We start from the raw sequence: 24,871 nt of genomic DNA on the forward strand, positions 1-24,871 counted from the left end.
TCAATTCCTGGGAGCCTTTAACTCCAGCCAAGGACCTGGCCTGCTCTGGCAAGATTTTTTTCTCCCTTCCTCAGAGGTGGCTGGAGACCACAGTGCCTCTCTGGGCAAAATAAAAAGGCAGATTAAAGAATTACAACCTTTAAAAAAAAACTGAAAAAGAAAAGTCCAAGAACAACAGGAAGTTGGACAGGAAGTTCCCATAGAAGATGAAAATATTTGAGAGTCATGCTGAGAGCAGAGGGTTGAGGGCTGGGGGATTTCAGGGATACACAGCTGTGGAGGTGGTAGTGGTCCATGCCACCCAACCCTCTGCTGCCCCTTCCTTTCACAGGATGCCCCTGGACCTGCTGGTCAGGACCTGCTCATTCTCAGGGGCTCCACGCACACTGTGCTTTAACAGGCATATGTACACACATGTATGCACACACATGACAACCATGACAGGCACCCAGATACACCCATGTATGTACATGCACATGTGCTCATGCCAAGAAATGTGTGTGCACAGTGAACCTCTATGCACACAAATGTATAAAAGATAAACATAGAGACACTGTGTAAAAGTGTAAAGAAAGCAAAAGCTGGAATCTAGGCCCTTCCTCTCCCTTGCTGTACCTTGCTGTATTTGACCCCCACCCCTCTGGTAATGTCTGGCTGCTGGAAGGCTTCTTACAGGTTTGTCCCCCATGCCCACCCAGGGCAGCCCTCCTTGGGCAGTATCTTAGCTCTATTTTTCTGGACATGTAGTCCTCAAGCTTTTTGATCTCAGGATCCCTTTGTCTGTTTGTTTGTTTTTTGAGACGTGCTCTGTCACCCATGCTGGAGTGCAGTGGAACTATCTCGGCTCACTGCAACCTCTGCCTCCCGGGTTCAAGCAATTCTCCTGCCTCAGCCTCCCTAGTAGCTGGGATTACAGGCACCTGCCACCACACTGGCTAATTTTTGTATTTTTAGTAGACGTGGGGGTTTCACCGTGTTGACCAGGCTGGTCTCGAACTCCTGACCTCAGGTGATCCGCCCTCCTTGGTCTCCCAAAGTGCTGGGATTACAGGTGTGAGACATCACGCCTGGCCTCAGGACCACCTTGTACTTTTAGAAATTATGAGGGCCCCAAAGAGCTTGTATTTATTGAGCTGTATCTATCAACATAGCAGCATTGTTTTATATTTTTATAAATCTCTTTAATGTGCAGCTGAGTAGAAAGCAGCTGGATTCTTATATCTGCTTTTGCATTAAATACTTTAAGATATGCTTTGGTCAAAGCATATGAAGAAAATCCAGCATCACAGAGATGTGCAGTTGGAACAGCAAGGACCTCATGGATCCTGTGTTAGGCAGCCTCTAAGATGTCTCCCAGTGATCCTGCCCCCCAACATTCATATCCTTGTGTAAACCCTTCCCCTCCTATGTAGGCTGGACCTAGTGATTTGCTTCTAAGGAATACATATGGCAAAAGTGGTGAGATACCACTTTGAAGATTACATTACAATAAGACTGGCTTTTTGGAACTGAAGGAGACCTCTGGCCCATATCCAGCAAGGAACTGAATCCTGCCAACAACCACGGCAATGCATTTGGAAAGACATCTTCCCCTAGTAGATCCTTCAGATGAGACTGCAGCCTCAGCTGAACCCTTGATTGTAGCCTGTGAGGGACCTTGAGGCATCCATTAAGCCTGCTCAGATTCCTGAGTGCCTGTGAGACACTTGCAGATAAATGTTTGTTGTTTTAAGCTGCTGTGCTTTTGAGTAATTTCTTCCACAGCATTGGACAACTAATATGCCCATGAGAGGGTCTTAGGGATGCCCAGGAGTCCCCAGACCTCACTTTGAGAACTGCTACTGTAGAACTATCCCTCTTCAACTGCTCTTGTGGATTTTTTCCAGTCAGTATCTGCCTCTTCTTTCACTGTCCTGCTCTCAGCTGAGAGGAGGAAGAGGACTGGTACAGGAATGAGGCCCTGTGCAGGTGAGCAGTAACAGGTGATAGGGTGCATTTCCAGTCCCAGGTCAGGACGGTGCCTGCACATCGCATTGCTGCTCCCTGAGAGTGGAATTTCATGCAGTGTGCAGGGGACATGATGGCAGATCATGGCAGGTTCCAGGTAGAGTCTGTCCCCTCCTCAGCCAACCCACACCCTGCCCACCCCCATCCTGGTGCTGTCTGGGGAATTAAACTGCAACCCTACAACTCATGCACTGGGCCTTGGAGGGCCATCATTGCAAATTATCCTATTGCTCCTGTGTTTGGGGTGAGCAACACAGATAGCCAGAACCTGACTTTGTCTTCCGGTTGAAGTCTTCTGTCTGAATTTGCAGATGTTCATGTTCATACAGGCCCATCTGTCCATCCTTCCAAATTCCTGAACTGCTGATGTCACACCTCTTTTTACAGATGGAAAAGCTGAGGCAGGAAGGAGAATCAATGGCATCCAGTCAGGGTTCCAGAGGCTGTGGTAGAACCAGGAAAACAACATTCAAATGGAGGAATTCCTTTAACCCCTATTAATTACTATGCAAAAGTAGAAGTTCCTGATCTCTTATATCTTCCTACTTCCAAGAGTAACATCAATCCTGACCATGACACCTCACATTCTAGATCACTCCTGGCTTTCCCCCACTGGCATGTGCCATGAGGATAGGGACTTGGAGACCATCTGGGCCTGTCACCCCGCTGTGGAAGAGCAAATGGAGAGCCCGGCCCAGGAGATGATGTGACCAGCCCAAGGTCACGTAGCAAGGTAGAGATAAGATCAGGTCTCAAACAAGACTTCTGCTCTCCTCCCCCATCCCCACTCACAACCAGCCTCAGATTAGAGCTTCACATGAGGGGCCTGCCACCCCCACCCAAGGCTGTAGGGGCTGCGGGGATGGTGCTGGGCTCAGTAGCAGCTCAATTAGTCATTGAGAATGAATGAGGAGGCTGACAAGTTTTTAGGTTTGGTCTGTGGCCAGTGTTAGGTTCCTGTGATTAAAAGTTGGTTTCTGACAAGGTCAAGGTTAGAGGGTCAGCCTGTAGCCAGGATAGGGAAGTCAGTCATTGTTGAGGCTCAGCCTATCTCTGATGGGGTTTAGAAGTCAATCTAGCCGGAGTAAGAGGCCAGCCTTAGCTTGGGGTGGTGTCAGTCCATGGCCACTGTTTGTTTCTTGCAATGCTAATCAACCTCTCTGGTGCTTCGTGCAGCATCCCTGACATCCCAAGCCTACTTGCCGTAGTACAGAAGGACCAGTGTCCTGAGCAGACGATGGAGGGGTCAGCTCCTTCTCCAGGGGTAGAGGGGGCTCAGGTGTGGCACCAAGGAACTGGCTCTCCGGGCTGGAGTTGGTATAGGCATGATTCTAGGGCTGTCCTCAGCAGCTGGCCTGGGACACAGCCCTTGTATGAAGGGCACAGCCACTAAAAAGACTTCAGGCCCTTGGAGGCATTTCCTGTTTTCCAGTGAACTGAAAACTCAGCTTCCTGCTTAGGACAGTCCATAGGGATCGTTTCTTTTTTTGATGGTGGGCAGGGTATGTGGGGGCGGAGGCTTTGTTGGACTTGAGGACAAGCTCTCAGGGCCCTGGTAGGAGGTGGCCCAGGGAGACGAGTGGGAAAGGAGAGCAAGAACCCCTGGACGCCTCAGCCTGTTTCCTGGCTGTGCCTTTGTGTTCACACCCAGAGCCCTTAGAGGGAGCAACACCAGCATAATCATACCTCAAACAATTGTGTGTATTTCACATGGAGGTGAAAGTTCTCTGGAGAGGAAAAGCAAAAAGTGTGCAGGACCTATGTTGGCATGGTGACCAGAAGCATGTTGAAAGAGCCAGGTCTTTGATGCCACCCAGACCCAGATTCAAATCACAGGCTTGAGTGCTCATCTGTCCCTAAGGCTGGGTATGTTGCTTGGACAAATTCCCGGCCTCCCTGAACCTCAGAGCCTTCATTTCTAGAATGGGGTCCAAATAACCCCCTCCCAGACACCACTGGAAGCCAGTCTCCTTCCTTCCAACTGAGTGCAGAGGGAGAAGGGTCCAGAGGCACATCTGTTCCTCAAACAAGGCAATCAGCTCCACTTCCGCCAAAGTGAAGGCTCCAGGCTGGTGCTGCTGCCCCTCCCCAAGCCCTCTCTCCTGCCTTCACTATGACCCTACAGGCACATGCTGGTCCCCAGCCCCTCACTTGCCCAGCTCTGGCTCTCTTGTGTTGCCTCTTTGGGTGGTGAGTGGAAAGAGGATCGGGGGGAGGACAGAATTTCCTGCTTGGCCCCACCCGCCTTGCCCTTGGCCCCCATTATCCCCACCATGCTAGACTCTGTCAGTTCCTCTGCCCTGGCCAGGGATCACCCAGGACCCCAACCCCCAACATCAACATAGAGTGCAGATTAACAGCCCCCTGCACAGTTGGGAGAGAGCGGGTAGAAAGTAAGGCCACTTACGAAGGTCATTAACATGGACCACAATTTTTAAGAAGGTGTTGGCCAGACGAGGCCCACAGCTCCCATCCCCATGGTGGGTCCAGGTGTGGAGGAGCTGGCCTAGATGGGAAGGCTGCAGGGGAAGGTGGGGAGGGCCCGCCAGCCCAGCCTTGCTCAGATTCCATCTGGCCCTTGGCCTGCTGTCTTTTGTGTCACCACCCTTGCCTCTGGGTGGACAGTGTCCATTAAGATGGGCCCTCACCTTTCCCTTTGGAGTGGTGCCTCTTTGGAGCAGCTGAATTGCTGGAGGCACCGAGTGACTTGACAACCGCCCAGAACAGAGGCTGCCTGAGGCCCGCTGTCATCTGAGCAGGGAACAGCTGGACACAGCTGAGCCTGCCTTGGACTCTGCCCACGTAGCCTTTCTCCTCCTTCCTGAGTCTCTTCTTGTTCTCTCCTCCTCATCCTCCTGCCTTTCTCAGGACAATAAAGTAGGAGTGAGGTAGATTTAGGAAATCTGGCAATAATGTGAAAATGTCTCTATGCATGCACACGTAAAGATCTGCGGTAGAGGCAGAGCCAGGCCTGCTGGCCCTGGGTGAATGTATTCCTGGGGGAAGTGCTCTCACAAAACCATGCTCTGCTGGAGCCCTGGGAACTCAAAGCTGAGGGTGGCCGATAATTCTATGATCACAACATTGTTCTGCTCCAGGAAAAACCACCACCCAGTTGGGATCAAATACCAAAGAAGGGTCCTTGGGAGGGTCTATTTATTTGATTTGGTCCCAGCAGGAAGAGGAAGACTGAGTGAATCTCGGCAGGCCGTTTCCCACCCCTCATCCTAACAGTCTTCTCTCTGGGATGCTTCTGGGAGCCCTGAATGACTGTTCATTGGTTTATTCATTCATTCATTCTTTTAATTACATATAAATATAGTTCAGCCCTAGGGAAAATCACGACTTCATCCCATGTTGTGATCTCTTCAGCGCTATTTTCTTTCTTTTCTCCATAGCATATGCCACCTTCTCAGGACAGTCCTAGATCCAGGCAGGAGGGGCTCTGCCCAGACCCTGCAATTTAGAGGGATCCCTTCTCTAGCTGCTCCCCCTTTCCAAGGGCCAAGGAGCCAGCAGCCCTGCTGCTAGATTACCTCTGGGTACCTAGGATGTGGAATTCCCTGCTACGGGCAAACTCATGGTCCAGAGTTTGCTGTCAGAGTCTGCACAGACTTTGTCCTTGGGCCCATCCTCCCAGGGTGACTCAACCCCCAGCACGTGCATCCTTGGCCAAGGAGTGTGGATGGAATCTGGACATGATGACTGGGGGTGTCCCACTGGTGTGAGACACAGCTTGGAGTGGGAAGAGAAGGAGGAGCCCACAAGCAGGGCCCGCTTTCCCCAGGCAGCCGCGTTCCTGGGAGCCAGGACTCCAAGGAGCCCTATTCCAAATTCAAACCTGGCCTTTCAGGTTGTTATGAAAATGTATTTGTCAAGGGACAAAGCTAGGATGTATTTTACTTAGCGATACCCTGATTTATAACTTTAAAAATACTTAGCCCTTTGGTCTATTTATACTACTCCTTAAATGTCAGGGGCAGCCTGGACCTTCTAACACATTATGTAATTTACTTAATGGTCATGTTTACAGTTTCTTATTATCTGCCAACATCCTTGCCTTGTTTAAGGGCAAGGATTTTTGTCTTTGTTCACTGATGTCTAGACAGATGGCTTACATTTAGTGGGAACTCCATAAAAATTTGTGGAATAAGTGAATGAATGAATGAGTGAATGAATAGTTCTGTGTGTCATCTATCCTGTGTGCAAGTACTTTCTGTATGGTCTCTGGGGTTCAGCCAGATCTGGCCTGTCCCTAGGTCTGTGAACTGAGCAATGTTCAGTTTTCTTAACTGTAGAACTGACATACAAATAACAACAGCTTTATGAAGTTGTAAGGATTAAATAAGCTATATAATATCTGAGACTCAGTTTCCTCATCTATAAGATGGGGGATGATTAGAGTATCTACTTCATGTGATTTTGGTGAGGTTTAAATAGGCTAATTTATGTGACATACTTAGTATAGTGTCTGAAACAAAGAAGGTTATTTAAGTTACTAATAACCTAAAGAAGGAAGCATGAATGGTGGATTCTGCATTTGGTTTCCTGGAAGTCATCCTTTTCAGAGCCTCCCAAAGCAGCCAATGGGTGGCCTCCTGCTCCAATGTACATAAGGCCTGAGAGGCAGTGGTATGTATAATTGTTCACCTTGCACGGGGGTTCCAAAGCTGAGCTTGGTCTGTTCTCAACTCTCTGGCAGCATTGACCTGATCCAACTGGGGAAAGTAAGCAGTAAAACATGAACTCTGCCATCATACACAGAGACAAGGGTGTCTTTATTGAAGGGGTGGGTTGAGCTCTCAAAGATTGTGCCCCCTACAAAAACCATCAAACCACTTTATAAACAATTACCATGACTTGACACTCTCATGTTGAGAAATGAAGAAGACTGCTGCAGGACTGTCCTGGAACCCAAGCCCCCAAGCTCCCAGCCCTTCCATGCCATGCAAAGCTGAGTGGCCCTTCCCTGCAAGGCCCTTCTCTGTTCTTTGTCTGCCCATGTCTTCGTCCCCCTTCAGTGCCCTCTCAGGACTGCCTCATCCAGGAAGCCTGCCTGGATACAAACCTACCCCCCTTCTCTGGACTTTCCTGGTATCGTCTGCAGGGCTTTCTTTGTCTCTCTTGCCTGCCTTCCGCTGCTCTCCTGCATGGGGCCTGTTTTATTTCATGCTGGTTGTCAGTTCCCTGAGGGCCAGAACCTTGCCTTGGAGACTTATGCTCCTTTCTGCCCGCAGTGAGGGTCCTCACTGGTGGGGTGGGTTGTGTCAGGTGCACCCAGGAGTGCTAGTGCTGAGGAGCAGGACATCTGAAAGATGAGAGAAAACAGAAAAGAAAGGCTGCCCTCGTTACCCAAGCTAGTCTTTCCCATGGTGCAGCCTGCACTCTGATCAACAAGTGGGGGTGTGAGTGCCTCAGGGAGGAGAAATGATGGCAATAGAACCAGACACTGTGCCTTGGAACTTTTGATCTCACTGATGTTTCACAACAGGTCTTGAGGCTGTAGGTCTCATTACCACCATTTTATAAATATAGATACAGGTTTAGAAAGGTACAGTTACCTATCCAAGGTGAGTGAGCTCCCTAAGCCAATTTTTGGTGCACATCCTTGCATTCTTTTTGGTAGATTCCTACAGCTGCAAGAAGGGGAGAGTTAGTCGTTTGGGTGGAGGTAAAGTGGTATCACAGTTCGATTTAAATGTGCATTTTTCCAATTACTAGAGAAGTTGAAGTCCTCTAGGTTTTTATACCCTGTGTTTTAAAATGTGGAGATTTATCTTTGCCAGTCTACTTACCTCAGACACCACTAATGTCACCTTTCTAACATTCTTTATGCTAATTAACAAGCCACCATTTTCCTTGAGAAAATCGTTTTCTAGCATCCCTTATGTTAATGACAAAACTCCCAGTTGCTTTGGGAGGTAAAAGAAGGCTGAAGCACTTGTAGTAGCTTTCTGAATAAATACTATTTATTCAACCTTCTGTCCACCCCTGAAAAATGTATTTCTAATTATACTTGAAGGATTATCCTTCAAGTATAGCTTAAAACTAACATACCACATATGTAATGTCATTGTCTGGGCTAAAGTACTTTAAAGTAGAAAACAGACTTCATAATGTGGCTTTCAAGCCTTGTTTCCACCCCCTTTCTGCCACTGCAAACACTAGGACAACACACACCTCGTGCTTCTGAGATTGCCTTGCACAGGGATCTTCAGGCTTCTGGTAGCCCAAGTGATGGTCTGCACTTAGGTACGAGGAAATAGAGAAGGGACAATATCCCCAAAGATTTCCTTGGCAAGAAATCTATTAGTCTGGCTCTTTCCTTAGTTCAGGGCACAGCCACACATACTCTCCTCAAGCAGCTCTGCAGCCACCTGAACCTTGCTAGGGACCCTGCCCAGCGCTCCCCTGGAACTGGTGAGTTAGCGCCTGGCTTTCTCATCTAGAATGTGGTTGGGGGTGGGAAGAGAGGCTCCAAACCAGATATACTGACAGCAATTGACCTTTCTTAGTGCTTTGTGGAGCACAGAGATTTGAGAGGACCAGTCCCTTGTCTCCAGGACCTTGGAGCTGTTCTCTTCCAGAGCGCTAGGTAAAGGGAAGTGCAGGCTGGTCGCATGTCATTCAGTCAAGTGCTTGCAGATGTCTCCTGACCTTCCTACAACAGCTCCTTTTAATTTGTTTCTGCTAATGTTTTTTGGCTTTATTAAGTTATAATTGACAAGTAAAAATGTGTATATTTGTGGTATATGTGATGTTTTGATATAGGTATACATTGTGAAATGATTAAATCAAGCTAATTGATATTAGATTGGTGCAAAAGTGTGGTTTTGCCATTACTTTTTAAAATTTGTTAAAATAGTATGTAGTATTTCTTTTAATTTTTATATTGAGTTCCAGGGTACATGTATAGGATGTGCAGGTTTGTTACCTAGGTAAAAGTGTTGGTATTACTTTTAAAAATGGCAAAAACCACAATTAAATTTGCACCAACCTAATATATCCATCACCTCACATTCTTTCTCCTCCTCCTCCTCCTCCTCATTATTATTATTTTGAGACAGGATCTTGTTCTGTTGCCCAGGCTGGAGTGCAGTGGCACAATTATGGCTCACTACAGCCTCGGCCTTCTGGGCTTAAGCAATCCTCCTACCATGGCCTCCCGTGTAGCTGGACCACAGGCATGCACCACCATGCCTGGCTAATTTTTTTTCTTTTTTTTCTTTCTTTTTTTTTTTTTGTAGAGATGAGGTCTCACTTTACTGACCAGGCTGGTCTTGAATTCCTGGGCTCGAGTGATCCTCTCACCTTACCCTCCCAAAGTGCTGGAATTACAGGAGTGCGCCATTGTGCCTGGCCCCGGCCCATTCTTTTTTGTGGTGAGAACGCATAATATCTTCTCTCTTAGCAACTTTCAATTATACATTATTATTAACCATAGTCACCATGTTTTACAATCGAGCTTCAGAATGTATTTGTCCTAACTGAAACTTTGTAGTTTGACCAACATCTCCCCATTCCCACCCTCACCCCAGACCCTGGCAACCACCATTATACGCTCTGCTTCTATGAGTTTGATGTTTCTCCTAATTTTGTTTAAGTTCGTGATAAGACAGACAAGCTGGTAGGACGGCTGCTTCTCCTTGGGTGGTCGCTTACCTAGAAACAACTGCCTGAATCAGAGAGAAAACTATGTGCTAAACAAATCCTTCTTGGGGTGGGTCTGGAAATTCATGCTTAGATCTCCAGGTGGGCAGGAGATGTTGCTGAGAGAGGAAAAACTGTGAGAGAAGAGGCCTTTCAGGCAGATATGCCAGTCACTGGAGGGCTTATGAGGAAGTCGAGTGGGTGACAAGGTAGGCCATCCCCTTACCTTAGGATAAGAAATAGTAGAACTGCGATCATTTCTGTAACTTTTTTTTTTTTTTTTTTTTTGAGACGGAGTTTTGCTCTTGTTGCCCAGGCTGGAGTGCAATGGTGCGATCTCGGCTCAACGCAACCTCCACCTCCCGAGTTCAAGCTAGTCTCTTGCCTCAGCCTCCCGAGTAGCTGGGATTATAGGCGTGTGCCACCCCGCCCAGCTAATTTTGTATTTTTAGTAGAGGTGGGGTTTCTCCATGTTGGTCAGGCTGGTCTCGAACTTCCAACCTCAGGTGATCCACCCACCTCGGCCTCCCAAAGTGCTGGGATTACAGGCGTGAGCCACAGCGCCCGGCCCAATTTCTGTAACTTTTAAGGAACAGGAAGTTTTGGCCAATGGAAATTTCTGGTGTACTCAAGAGGGTGCTTTTGAGTTTCAAACATTCTTGAAAAGTTTGTGCTGGAGAAAGTGGAGGAGTCTTGCAGTACCAGGGCAACATGCTTGGAATGGCAGAAAAGGAGTCCCAGAGTGAAGGAGGAACCTGGAGAGCCCAGGAGTCGGCAGGATGGGCACAGACATGGGCTGCATGGGGGAGGCGGGCAAGAGCAAAGCATGGAGCCTCGCTGGCCAGTCTGTGCTCCAGGCCAGCCTGCAAGGAACTCTCACCCTAGGAGGAGTCCCTGGACCCCAAAGGCCTATAGTTCCAAGCATCAGGCTCAAAACTGAGTCATGAGGAGGCTCAAGTGGGCATTGGTTGCAAGGTGGTCCAGCATTTGCTTCTCTGGAAAGACAAAAATGCTGATGCCAACTGCTTTCTTTCCTATCACCTAGCATCTCAAGACAGACAGGCCAAGGCAGCTGAGAGCCATGTCCAGTCGGCACAGGTCCCCCTTATTCCTTCTGACAGCCCAGAAGCAGAGGAGGGGGAATGTGCAAATATGGTCATTTGCAGCTTTTGTGCATCTTCCAAGGAGAAAGGAAAGCTGAAACCACGTTTAGGTTTGGGAATTTTTGAAATCTGTAATATATAGATGGCAAAAAGCTTCATTAGTGCCACTTTGCCACTCATAACGGAGATGAAAAATTCTTATTGGCACTGAAAATAAGACTTAACGTCATTGTATTTATTAGGTTCTGAAACAATACACATTCACATCCTTTTGAATACAGTACATTTGGCACAATAATGTTTACAATGAAATAACACTAATGAATGGCAAGAGATTAAAATTACATCCAGAAAGGAAAAAAATGTACAAATAAAGCATCACAATACAAAAAAAATCCTAAAATTGAATACATTTTACACTTAGCCAGAATTATTTTGCACATAATTTAAAAAGAGGTAATTTTTTAGCCTTCTTTTTTTTTTTTTAAAGCAAGAATGCGTTGTTTTTTCACCTTTGGAGGAAAAAAAATTATGTTTCTACTTCACAAAGTCCATAATGAGAGAACACAGAAGAACAGCTATCCTTCATATATTTTTTGGCTTTTTTCTTTTTTTTTTGCACTCCCATTTTTTTTTTTTTTCTTTTAGAGAGAGAGAGAAAGAGAAACGGGGTGGGGCTGGAAAGATTAGAAAAAACTGGCAGAAGTATTAAGAGTGTGTCTATTTTCAAACTCTTGTAAAAATGAAAATGAAACAATGATTACTCAATGAACACACAAGCCTTTTTCTATAGACCTTTGCTGGATTTAAATTAGCCTATGTGAGAACTTCACCAGCCAGAGGCATCCCAGCCAGCCCAGCCTTGGGTGCTGAAAAGGGCCCTTTCTGGGACAGACCGGCTGACTGCCTTCAGCTGCCAGGTGGAATGTATTATTTGACTTCCCAGCAAACTTGCCAGTTGTCCTGTAGGAAAGGCCCAGTTCCCACTGCCGTGCAAACACCAGGCCCTTGGAGAAGGCCATCTGGCATTGCGGTTAGAGCCTGCTTGGTTGTCCAAAGTTTATAATGGTGAAGAAAGCAGAAGAAAGAACAGTAGTTACACATGAATATGATGGGCAGTATTATCATGTCTTCCTAAAAAATGAGATGATGCCACCGTAAAGATGTTTCTGTGCTTGTACTCAACTCCAGAAGATAGTCTCTCTCCAGAATGTCAAGTTACCGAAGATAAATTAAATTAATCTAATGTTCTTCATCATTCACTGGTATGCCAAACACATGAATTGATATAATATTTAATATTTGCAATTATCGTAAGAACAGATAATAATTACACCTGAGTTTTTAAAAAATAAAAACAAAAAAGAACTGAATGTCATCATTAGTAACAAAGGCTATGACCAGCCAGATGCAAATATGGACACAGACTCTCTGTGGGCTCAAGACAGTTACTGTCCGAGCTTTGAAACCACCATCAAAAACATTCCTTTCTCTCCCCCATCTCTATCAGGGTATAATAGAGCACGGGAGAACTGTATGTGAGATTTAAGATAGCTTAATATATGTTTACATCTTTTAAAATAAACCAAAATGAAATAAACAATACAAAGAATCCCCAACACACTCCCCCATCCCCCATAAAGGAACACACCTATCTCTCGGTAACTTGAACCAATACGCTGACAGAGTATTGCACCTGGACATTATTATAATTATTCTTTCATAGACTAAAGTTTTATAATATGCCTGAACATGCAGCAGTTGATACCTCTATAGTCAACGAATTAATTCCACAGGCCTTGCAGCAAACACTATATACAAAAATCTCAAATGTACAAAAGGCAAAAGCTTCATTAGTGCCACTTTGCCACTCACAAGTATATATATTTAGGGGCAGCTGGGAAATCCACGTGCAATAGTTGGAATGGATTCCATTCCCTGCTAAATCAGTTCAGTAAATTAGGTAATCAAATGACCTCCGGGAAACATATACACAAAGCCACAGAGAACCCTTGGAAATGAAAGAATAACACTGTTAGCATATCTACAGGAGGTAATGTCACATCCCTTCAATAGTGTCCACATGAGTTGCCATTGCATGTCACACAGAAACAAAACTGAGTACATCTTGCGACACTGTCAGTTTTCAAACAAGTTGCTCTTCAGTCTCCAGATACCCTTTGTATAACCCATGTTTAGCCTCATTCTGCTTATTCCAAAAGCAGATATTTCCTATATAACTTTACATGTTTAATGTTTAAAAACCACAACACAGTAGTACTACCATTTTGTATAAGTGCGCAAAAATAACACACTGCTGCAGAAAATAAATAGTGTTTATGCTAGGAACTTAGGATGAAACTGGAAAGAGAATCTGGGAGCTGAGCTTTGTTGGAACCCCAGGGTCTTTGCCTTTGTGTCCAGGTAGAACTTGAATGATGAGGAATGCTACTTGCTGCCTTTTCTCTCAATTCATACAGCCCTCATGTGTCCCTCGGGCATTGACAGCATCCACCTTGGACGATCGGTTTCTCATTTTGTATTAGCCCTTTAATATCTACCTGTATTCAGACTGGAACTTATATCTTTTGGCCAATTAGAAAGTGAATTTGGAAATATATTTTTCAAATGTTAATAGAGTTCAAAACCCCGTTTCTTTTTCCACAAAGAGGATTTCTTCCACAAGACACAAACTTACATGACTTTGGCATGCTGAAAAGCTAAAACCAAAGCAGGCAAGAGTTAGCCATTCCAGAGCAAACCAACCCAGCTGGCCATTCCCTGCATCTCTGGTCTCCCTCCCTCAGAGGGCATGCCTCGAGGGCACCCTCTCTCGTGTGTGCGGAGAAGCACCAGTCTCTTCTCTAGGACAGAAGGGCAGGGATGGCAAGCTGGGGCGCAGGAGGGAAAAGAAGCAAGAGGGGTCAGGATCTGTGTCCAATAGCAGAGCCAGAGTCTTCTTGTTTGCTTTCTTTCTTTTTTCTTTTCTTTGCAGTAAAAGAACTGAAGTTGCTTCACTGCCAGGAGCCCCTGAGGAGTGGAACCAGGCTTGCCAACGGTCCAAACATGGCAGTGTATACAGCTAACTGCTGACCCAACGAGTCTGCATTACTGGTGAGACAAGAACCGAGAGTGCCTTCTGGTCACCAGGTGGGAAGGGGAGGAGGTGGCCTGGGGCAAGGGAATGCAATAAATAGACAGTGGACATGGGACTGGGGCTCTGAGGAGGAGAAGTAGTTCAAGACCTGCTGAGCGTCTCCAACACAGGAGTCTTCTCTGCACCCCTTCTTGCAGCATCGGCAAAGTCCAACTGCAGTGGGCTCTCAGGGCATCAGGTCTTCACCAAAGTAGGAGAAACCTTTGAATTCCTCCTGGTTGATCTGCTTTACAATTGCTTCGTCCACAAGGGTGAGTACCGGCTCTTCCCGGGTAAAGTCTTGGTCAAAATTATTGACGTCTCTTTTGGTTTTCTGTGGGAAGAAAAGAGAAAGTGGTGAGTTGAGGCTGCTCTCCCTCCTGAGGGCCCCCCATGGGGAGTGGGCACCGCACTGACCAGCCTGTCACCAAAGCAGGCCTCTAGCTACCAACAGACAGCAGACACAGGGCTGTCCCGATGAGGTAACGATGGATGGCCCCAGGACCCGGAGGTGAGAGACGAGGAGAGGAAGAATGAGTCAAGGTGAGAAGGAAGAAGGGGTGAGAGGGTATGATGGAAAAGCAGGGAAGTGGGATTCCCACAGACGTGTGTGTGGGTGTGTGTGTGTGTGTGTGTGTTTGTGTGTGTATGATGCAAAGGTCCCATCTCACACCCTCTTTCAGCAACTGCTGTAACCTACTGGCTCCATTACAACCTCCCTCCCTGTGACCCAGGGAACAGATCTGAATCCCCTCCCAGAGGTCCTTCTTCCCCATAACCCGGCCACATCTGCTCCAGGTGACATCCTCTCTACAAGCCTGCCTCGATTTCCACTTACTCTCACCACGAACCCAATTTTGTGTTCCAGTATTTTTTCAATTATTACACTCAGCACATTGACTTGCCATGACGTTTTTATGCTTTTGTCTAGACCAAGAGCTTCTTAAAGGCAGAGACCTTGTCTTGTTCGACTTTGGATTCCCAGCAGTTCCCCAGCAATAAGTGTCTACTGAATGAAGTAAGTGAACTCATCACTGACTCCCCAGCTCTGAAGGAGCCATACCTCTGGGTTCAAGTTCCCAAGGTACAACTGTGTGCCTTATGGTTCTGGGGGGTGCGGTGGAAGGGAGCAATCAATCAACCCACAAATGAATCCTGTTTTTTGGAGAAAATCAGGAAGTATAAATAATGCTCTCTGCCTTTAGGGGCTTAGAGTCGAGTTCAAGGGGTCAGTAGTCCTGTCTAGAACACATCGCTTTAGTTAGAAAAATTTCCACGGAGAAGTCAGGGTTTGGGCTAAGACTTGAGGAATGGGCGACAATTGTACTAGTAGAAATGGGAGGGAGGCACCTTGGCAGGGAGAAGGATGGAACAAAGGCAGGGAACAGGAAGACAAAAGATGCATACACAGGGCAGCGGGTTCACCAAGCTGCAGGGGCAGAGTGCGGCGTGCGGATGGTGGGAGTTAGGGCTGGAGTCCAATGGCAGAGGCCTTCAATAGCAGGTCCCCTCTCCCCCACAGCACAGAGCACAATGCCCAGAAGATTAAAGGCAGGGACTCCAGCAATACTTTTTTCAGACACTGATTAACTGGTATTACCCAGGATTAATGACTTGGATGATGGAATAAATCTTGTGGAAAGATTCACATTATTATTTGTAGGAGAAATAATATTAATATACGCTATGCACCGTGGAAACCAGTAACCTAAAGAAGTTAATAAGTAGTCCATGAAAAAAGCGGTTTTGACACAAAGCCGTTTTCTAGCCTGCTCTTGGAGATTTGCTATGCACATTGGCAAGTTAGTCTCTGAGAAATTCTAGAGTGAGGAAATGTGGTTTGCTTTGTTTAGGCTAGCCTTCCTCAAACTTGACCTAAAACTTTTTTTTTTCCTAAATAGTTTATGAACACCTCTCCTGAGAGCAGGGTCTGCAGAATGCAGTTTGGAGAATGTTGGTTTACAGTTTACGAAGAATCTTTGCATTTATTCGCTCATTTGATCCTCAGAACAGGCCGGTAACATCCTGATCCTACAGATGAGGAAACTGGCTCAGAGAGGTTTGGTGACTTTCCCAGGGTCACCGGACTGGGTAAGAGCAGAGCCAGAACTCATGTCTGGGCTTCAGTGTGACGCCTGCCACAGTGGGTAAGGTCTGGAAATCTGGACACGGGAGAAATTGGAAGATATAACAAGAGTCAAGTTCAATCAGGAGACATTTAGGTAATACCACTAGGCAAAATAAAGCCAGAAAGGCCTGCCAGTAGGCAAGCATGATGGGAGACAGCTGTGAGTCTGGGAAGCTAGTGGGTAACGTGGGCCGGGTGAGCTGCGCAGGGGACTGTTTTCAAATGGCCCCAGGTTGAAATCAGAATCACAAACAGCACGGAGGAGGCACAAACTGATTTCTACCATCTTTTAGCACCACCAGTCCTGCCTGGTGTCTTCTCTCTGGGCTTGAGCTGCATAGGTCAGCAGGTCTCAGAGACCTTGGAAGGGAGAAGGGGGTGACACACAGAAAACCCAAGGGATCCCCAGAAACAGAACCTGCAGCTGAGGGGTGTCCATGATGCCCCTGAGATGGGAAAGCTGGGTGGTTTGGTCACCTCTGCCAGGAGGGCTGGCCCCCAGCAGGAGGACCATCTGTTCTCCCTCTCCAGTGTGCACAGAACAAGAGGAAAAGGAGGGCCCTGCTTGAGAGGGAAACAACAAAGACCATCCCCACGGTGACGCACAGTGACTCGGGAGGGTGGCGCCTGGGCAAAGGGTATGGCGACACCTCTTCTGAAGATCTCTATGGAAGGGGGAGGGATTCACTGACTGGGGAGGATTGCAGGCTATGGGCCCTCTGTGCCTGGTGAAGTGAGTCCAGAGGGAGGAGCGGGCTGGGTAGGCTGTGGCAACAACTGGGGAAGCCCTGGGTATCATCCCAGAAGGCAAGCCAGGGGCATCCACGCCGGGGGAGCTGGAGCCGAAGGGGACAATGGAGTAGCAGGGGTGGCAGTAAGGAGAAAAAGAGAGTCAAGGAATAGGGCAAGAAGAATATTCCATTTGTAACATCACTAAGGATGGGCCTTGCCCACGTCTATGGTAGACTGGTATCATCCAGGCAGAGGGCTGGCTGTACAAGACGTGTAGGCAGGAGATGCCTTCACCATCTCTCCTAACTTGGCACTCACCACACTGAGGAGGCTCCCTCTTTTCAACCAATGTATGATATAGTGACCAGGATTCTCCAGGTTTCAGAATCATCCCCAGCTCCCTCCCAGGTGTCTGCTAATGAGAGGAACCTGTGTATGAAGAACTTCAGGAAATCTGTAAGCTGTCTGGCACTGGCTCTCCCTATTTACCCGATTGTGTTTCACTTGTTGGTCATTAGTGTCTGTTAATCACGGAAGCTGGTTTCATTTCTTGAGGTCAACTGAGCATAGTGGTAAAGCTAGATTCTACAGGATGTCTGAATTTCACAACTTGCTGTTGTGAACCAGGGAACCGGGTTCAGTCAATACTGCTAGTGGTGTCATTCCCAGAGGACCTTAGCTCCATGTTGGGCTATCTTGGAGAGCCATTTAGCTCAGCTCTGAGATTCTTGAGGTTCCAGAATCATCTGTGGCATTTGAGAGAGTATGCCATTCTTCATGATCGTTACAGACCTGGCTCACCCACCTCCTTACACAACTCGGCCCCTACCCTACTTTCCTTGGAGACATTTTAGGTGCATGTGAGTTACCCATTTCTAATTCAAATAACTATCCCCACTATGTGCAATCTCGTTAACAATAGAGGCTGGGAATTTTCCAAACAAACATCTCTGGGAAAACCCATCCCCTATTAATGGTGTGTAGGCAGCACAGCATCCTCAAATTTGGAAAGAACTGCAGATTATATTCTTTACTCGCTGATTTTATTCTTTGAAAAGCTGCTACCTCCCGCACAGAGCAGGCACAGGACTCAACTTAAAGGTTCTGAGGGGCAGGCTCTCAGAGACACTTGTTTATCCTGATCCTCAGTCATCCCTGCCTCCCCTAATGCCTAAATGTCAGGCTCCTGGCCCCCATTACAGAGCCTGAGAGATGACAGTGGGACACAGGGAACAACATTCTAACTCTCCAGTCCCTTCCTAATCCATGAAGCCTTTTCTACAACCTTTGGCTCACATTTAGGGAAGGTTGCATAGAGTAGGAGGAAGATCACTGGCTGAGCTTATTCTGGTGCCATCCTTTCCTGGTTATTGACGCTGTGAAGTTAACCTCTTTAAGCCGTGGCCTTTTCATCTGTCACACGGGGGTGCTAACAGGCATAGTATAGGTTTCCTTGAGGACTGAGCGAGATGTGATATTAGGTTCCTTCTGCAGAACCTGGCATACAGAGGGCACCCAATAAATGATAGCTCCCATCATGCCTTCAAATCTTAGCATTCGTGTGCCATGGGCATACATCATGCACAGCTTGGTTGTTACCCAACACAGTGCATGGTATCTGTCCATCAGTGAGTTTCCTGAAGGTAGGGGCTGAGTCTTACCTTTCTTTCTGTGCCTCCAAATCCTGAACTAGGGCTGAGCCTGGGCCTGCCTGAACATCCTAGTGCTTCCTCCAGCAATTGAGATGCTTCCATTGCACATCACTGCTTTTGGGGTAAAGTCCTGAGTTCTTTCACTCACCTGCTTCTGAGGCCCTTCAAGAGCTTGTCCTTGCCTCCTCCCTCAGGTTCATCTCCCTGGCACTGCCCAACCATGGGGCTTCCTCCTGCTTTCTCCTGCCTCCAGCCTTGCACAGCTAGCCCTCTACCTGGAATGCCCTCCCCTATCCCTGCCTTCTGCCCCACATCCATGCAATTTCCCCACCTCCATGTACATGCCCTTCCTTCAGGAACCCTCCTTGTCCCTCCAAGGCTGCTTGAGCAAAGCTTCTTGTGGGTGCCCTCACCATCTCTCCTAACTTAGCACTCACCACACCGAGGAGGCCTCTTCTTTTCAACTAATCTATGAGCTCCTTGCAGGCAGAGACTGGGTTGAACTCACCATTCTATCCCCAGCCTAGCACAATGCCTGGCACATACTGCGTACTCAATAGATATCTGCTAGAAAAAATTAATAAATGCACCTCTCTTGCTGCTACTTTATCTAGAGCCAGTAACGTGATCTGGGTTCAGGGCCAGGGGCTGCTGTCCTGTCAGGGGGTGTTCTGATTTTGGGAAGTGGAGGCAGGGAGTTGGGGGGGATGGCTGTAGTCTGATTCATGAAGGGCCTGGAGCCAGGCATCCCAGACCATCACCAGGCCCACGGGGTCTGCAAAACAGGTAGGCTTAGGCCCAGTTAATGAAATTTCTTCTCTCAGGACTTGGGGCACTAGAGTTTTCTAATTGCTGACACAAGATAGAAACAAACAGGTTCGACCAGGGTTTGGGAAAATTCCATCAAGACAGATATGTTTAGGGACTTGGTAGGTATGTCCCTGACCCCTGTGGTTGATGTTAGAGGAAAACAACATTCCGATTCCCTCTGGCATCGTTTCAGAAATAAGGTCTTAGATTTGAGAAATCTGGGACTGACACTGGGGGAAGGGCACATTTTTGGTGTCTGTAGTCAGGGAGGGAGGAAATAAGAGTTTCAGGTCACTCCAGATCCCTCTCAGACACTGGGCCTGCCTCAGAGCTCAGGCAACTCTGAGGCCTAGAGACTCAGCGGCTGTGGTGGTGTTGGGAGCCCAGGACAGAGGTGGGCAGGCAGCATCAATGCTTACTTCCTGTCTGGCCAGCACAATCTCTCGCAGCCCTCACTGTGCTGACATCATAAACTTGAGATTTCGGAGGAGCCAGCAGTGTCTGCTTCTGTCTTCATCTGATTCCCAGGAGATCAACAGATGACTTTGTTTTAAATCACTGAGAAAACTCCCTGATCTTACTGGCTGGGGCACAGGGCTGGCTTTCATGTGGCTGCCTTGTTGGTCCCTGCCTTTCCCCTTAACTCTGCTTGGTGTGACAGCAACAGCACAAGTAGCATAGTGACCCCAAGCTAGAGGTCCTCTGCCTCATGGGGTGTGATGTGAACTGAGACATGCTGTCTCTACATGGTCTCCCAAATGCCAGCATCCTTCTAGGTCCCACGTGAGGCTCCTTCTTATGACTTCCGTAACTCCAGTCTCATTCCACCCTGCCCTCCTGCCAGCTCCTATGGCACTGTCTGGATCATACATTTAGCCCCTTCTGCTATTTCACGTGTATCATATTCCCCATCATACCCCTCAAGGTACCTACTGCAAGGCAAGGCACGCAGCAGACACTTAATGTTCATTGGCTGGAAATAATTTTAGTCACTATAACAGCCAAATCCCAAGTCCGTCCTAGCTTTGAAATGTCCATATTCTTATCTATGCTTCACTTTTCTCTCTTAAATATTCTAAAAGAAAAAGAATTTAAACAATTAGAACACTTCCTCAACATTAACTAGATCCTCACATAGATGCATATATTCTTTATAGCCATACATTCGAATTCAAAGAATATATGTGTATAGGTTTATACACACATACTGATGTGTGAAGTTAAATGAAATAAGGAAGGTATCACTGCATAGTGCCCTGCCTGGCAAAAATGAGAATCTAACTCTCAAGTTAAAAATTTCTCTAAACATAATCATCTGTCATCCCTTCTTCCTCTTTATAATTTTGTTAGCCAAGAAATATTCATACTTTTGGATTTTCTTTACTGTAAACAGGTCAAAACATATAGAGGGGTCACCTGGCACTGGACTGCCCATGGAACTTTCTACTGGGAGTCCATGGCAGTGCTCTATTTTTTTTGAGACGGAGTTTCGCTCTTGTTGCCCAGGCTGGACCACAATAGCACAGTCTTGGCTCACTGCGACCTCCGCCTCCTGGGTTCAAGCAATTCTTCTGCCTCAGCCTCCTGAGTAGCTGGGATTATAGGCATGTGCCACCATGCCCGGCTAACTTTTGCATTTTTAGTAGAGATGGGATTTCTCCCTGTTGGTCAGGCTGGTCTCGAACTCCTGACCTCCAGTGACCCGCCTGCCTCGGCCTCCCAAAGTGCTGGGATTACAGGCATGAGCCACTGCACCCAGCCATTTTTTTTTTTTTAATCCATATCCTTGGTGGTGGCCAGAAGTGACTGCTCGGTTCCTGGTTCCTGCCTCTGAGGTCTGAACAGTGCCAAGTGCAGCGGTGTTACTTTCTACTTGGCGTGAACCCTTAAATTACATTAACATTGTCTAAGATAGTATCGATGTTTTATCAATTCTTAAGTAGCTATGAGAAAACATTGATACTATCTTAGTTGTATCAATCCAATTTTACCCTGTTATGAGTTGAATTGTGTCTCCCCAAAAAGATATGTGAAGTTTTAACACCAGCACCACAGAATGTGGTCTTATTTGGAAATAAGTTCTTTGCAGACGCAATCAAACGAAGATGAGGTCATTAGAGTGGGCCCTGATCCAATATGACTGGTGTCCTTATAAGAGGGGAAATTGGACACAGAGACAGACATGCACAGAGGGAAGAGACACAGGGACACATGTGTGAAGACTGAAGCTGTGCCGCACGAGCCAATGAACGTCTGTGGCTACCAGAAGCTGAAAGAGGCAAGGAAAGATTCTTCTGTAGGTTTCAGAGGGAGCAAGACCCTGCCAACACCTTGATTTCAGACTTCTAGCCTCAAACCATGAGATCATAAATTTCTGTTGTTCTAAGCCACCCAGGTTTTGGTACTTTGTTATGGTAGCCCTGGGCAACTAATACAAACTCCAACCTTATTTTTCTGAAATTGATTTAAAAAAATTTTTTTAAGTATATAAAGTAGAGAGATGAAATCTCGCTATGTTGCCCTGGCTGGTCTTGAATTCCTGGGCTCAAGCGATCCTCCCACCTCAGCCTTCCAAACTGCTGGGATTACAGGTGTGAGCCACCATACTTGGCCTGAAATTGGTTTTTAAAATCCAAACGTAATCCTTTACATTTGATTTCTTCTTATTTTGGGACATATTTCTAGCCTGTCAAGATCACCATGATTCTGCAACTTACCTCTCTGAATCTCAGTGTATTTACCTAGGAAGTAGAGAAAACAGACATACCTAGCTTTCTGAGGGTTATAGGTAAAGCTCAGATAAACCCTAAAATACAATGCAAATGCCATTTTAATTCTATCATCCATCTTATCTGCTATATCCTCCAGCTTTATGTCATCCTAAAATTTGATTGGCATGCCTCCAATCTATTGGGACACTTAATGCAAATATTGTTTAGCACAGGATCAGGACCAGAGCCCTTTGACCTGACCCCTGAAACAGCCCTCTCACAAAGGTGACATCAAGTCCCACCAGCACTCTTTGGGGTGTGGATGTGAAATTCATTGAGAAGCAACCAGCCATGGTCACTGTTTTCATTTTGCTCAGTTGCTTTTCTGGAATAAAGATACAAATGGCTGAGCATTTCTCTGCTGGAAATGAAGTTAATTGCTTCAAGTGATTACTACTGCCCCCTAAATGTCCACAAACTATCTTCTCATTAAGAATTTCTAGAAACTTGCTTTAATAATATCAATTTCAAAGTGTCCTAAGTCCACATTTTCCCAGTTTCTGAATACTGGGAGACGGTTTGCTTTTCTCCTATCACTTGGTATCATTACTCTATCCCATCATTTCCAATTTACCAAACAGTAGGCAGAGCAGATTCTTCCGTAACCTGGAATGTAATTCACCTGGGCCTACACTGGAGTCACCTGGGGGAGCTTCAACCCGCTGAGCTGCTCGTCCCACTCTAGGGATTCTGTTGAATTGCTTTGGGATCTGTCTGGGCATGGAATACTAGGGCTCCCCAGGTGAGCTGTATTAAATGTAATTTGCCTCTCTTGGGTTTCAATTTCCTCTTAGTGGTTTTCACCCTTTGTACTTTGGAGCTATTTCTCTTTGGGGAAAAGTTGGAGGCAAAATAACAGGTCTGCTTTTTGACATTTTTTAACACAGTGGTTCTCAATCCTGGCTGTGCATAAAAACCAAACACAGCTATTTAGACACCTGAGCATCATCCTAGACCTGACGAATTGGAATCTCCAGACGTTGAGTTTTTAAAGCTCCATAAGTGATTCTGGTGGGCAGCCTGGTGGAGTCGCTCCATATAAATGCCGTGGGTCTCTTTCTTTCTTCTTTTAACAATTTCAAAAGGCCTGTTTTCGTTGTTGTCCAAAGGCCTGTTTAGAAGCCTAAGACCATTCTAGATTTGGCCTCCTCCAACACATAGCAAGTTCATGCTATATACTGGCATTTCTTCTCAGCTTCATGACTTCTTGGTCTATTTTATATTGGTATTTATAAAATCGGGACATCTGAGAACTCTCATGGAATCAGACTGGTTTCTTTAAATGCCGATCTGTGAGAGGTAGCTTAGTGGCTTAGCCTTCATGCTCTGCAGCCGGACTGCCTGAATTCCATGCCTGCTTCTCCAGTTACTAACTTTGTGGCCTTGGGCCAATTATGTAATCTCTGTGCCGCCATTTTCTCATCCATAAAATGGGGCCATTAGTAGTCCTCCCCATATATTTGTTATAAGGATTAAATGAAAGAATACAATCAAGTGGCGAGAACAGTAGGTGACATCGAGTAAATTATTGGCATTGTTCCTTCCTCAATATATCTAAGATCACAACTGTATGGTTAGAACAAACAGAATTGTCTTTGGGATGCTCCAGGAGAGAACTTTCTATTTGGTCTCAGTTCACGGAATAATCATTGTTTCACCTAGGCCACCTGTGTGCATTTAGCTCCCATGCACGTGAAATCTAGAACCAATTAGTTTTCACTGGAGGCAAATAGCCAAATATGTGATCCACCCAAAAGAACATTTCTGATTCTTTTTTGCCTTCCTGTGTTGTTTTCTCTTTCTTTCTTTTCACTGACATTACATTCATAGTAAACTTTATATATACTGGTGGGCCATCTTTAAACTTTCTGCAATAAGAAAGGAAAAACAAGGAAGGATTTTAGAAAAACAAGGAAGGAAGGAAGCAATTTTAGCTCTGCTGGCTAAAATTGCAGGCTGTAACACCATATCTCGGCTGGGGGTAGTGGTTCATGCCTGTAATCCCAGCACTTCTGGTGGAGAAGGTAGGTGGATAGCTCGAGCCCAGTAGTTTGAGACCAGCCTGGGCCACATAGTGAGACCCTGTCTTTACAAAAAAATACAAAAATTAGCCAGACACGGTGGCATGTGCCTGTAGTCCCAGCTACTCAGGAGGCGGAGGTGTGAGGTTGGCTTGAGTCCAGGCGGTAGAGGTTGCAAGACAGCCAAGATCATATCACTGCACTCCAGCCTGGGTGACAGTGCCAGATCTTATCTCAAAAAAATTAAAAAGCATCATATCTCCTTTTCTCTCTAATGAGTGGGGCATGTGTGTGTCTTTGGGTGTCTGTGTGTGTTGTGTGTGTGCATAAACCTCAGTGGCATGCGGAGCCTGGGCACACCGGGAACTGAGGAGCCCAGCAAGCCGAGGGCTGCATGCCTCATCAGCTGATGCCACCTGTCGGGGACACAGACCCAGGGGTCCCAAGTCTTTGGAGTTGCCACGAAATGCCCCAATCTACATTTTCACTTCCATCTCTTTTTAAATGTTGCCTACTAATTCGATTTAAAAAAGTTATCTCCTGGCTGAATGGGTCTCACAATCCTTCAGTTTGCGACCTTTACATTATTGAAAAGATTGCTGCTTCCACCTTTTAACGGAGAAGAAAATGAAGACCCACTTGCTTTTTAAGCACAATGGCACAAATGGCAGTTAAAATGGGAGGACACTTGGCCCACCATTCCCCAGCCCAACGGAAAGGGTCCTGGCAGCTAGGTGGTCCCCGTAGTCGTAGGGACAAGCTGCCCAAGCCTCAGGCCGGGCCTCACAGGCCCCTTCCCCACAATCTCGTTGGTTTCCTCGCTAAAACACTTCTGAGGGAAAGTTGCTTCATTGCTTTGGA

The 24,871-nt window shown here is 46.6% G+C and overlaps 1 protein-coding gene across 3 annotated transcripts in view; it reads right to left on the minus strand.

The window, feature by feature from the left end:
- Nucleotides 1–10,974: 10,974 nt before the first annotated feature.
- The window catches only part of PRKCE (protein kinase C epsilon), a 531,054-nt gene continuing 517,157 nt past the window's right edge, over nt 10,975–24,871 (minus strand). Inside the window, exon 15 of one of the 3 annotated variants that reach the window (XM_003262805.4) lies at nt 10,975–14,230. In XM_003262805.4, coding sequence (XP_003262853.1) covers nt 14,084–14,230 — 147 coding nt within the window. In that variant the 3' untranslated portion in view covers nt 10,975–14,083. The remainder of the gene's footprint in view (nt 14,231–24,871) is intronic. The other 2 variants (XM_030799764.1, XM_030799765.1) reach the window with 2 other exon arrangements.

This window comes from Nomascus leucogenys, chromosome 19, assembly GCF_006542625.1.
Source record: "Nomascus leucogenys isolate Asia chromosome 19, Asia_NLE_v1, whole genome shotgun sequence".
Lineage (NCBI taxonomy): Eukaryota > Metazoa > Chordata > Mammalia > Primates > Hylobatidae > Nomascus > Nomascus leucogenys.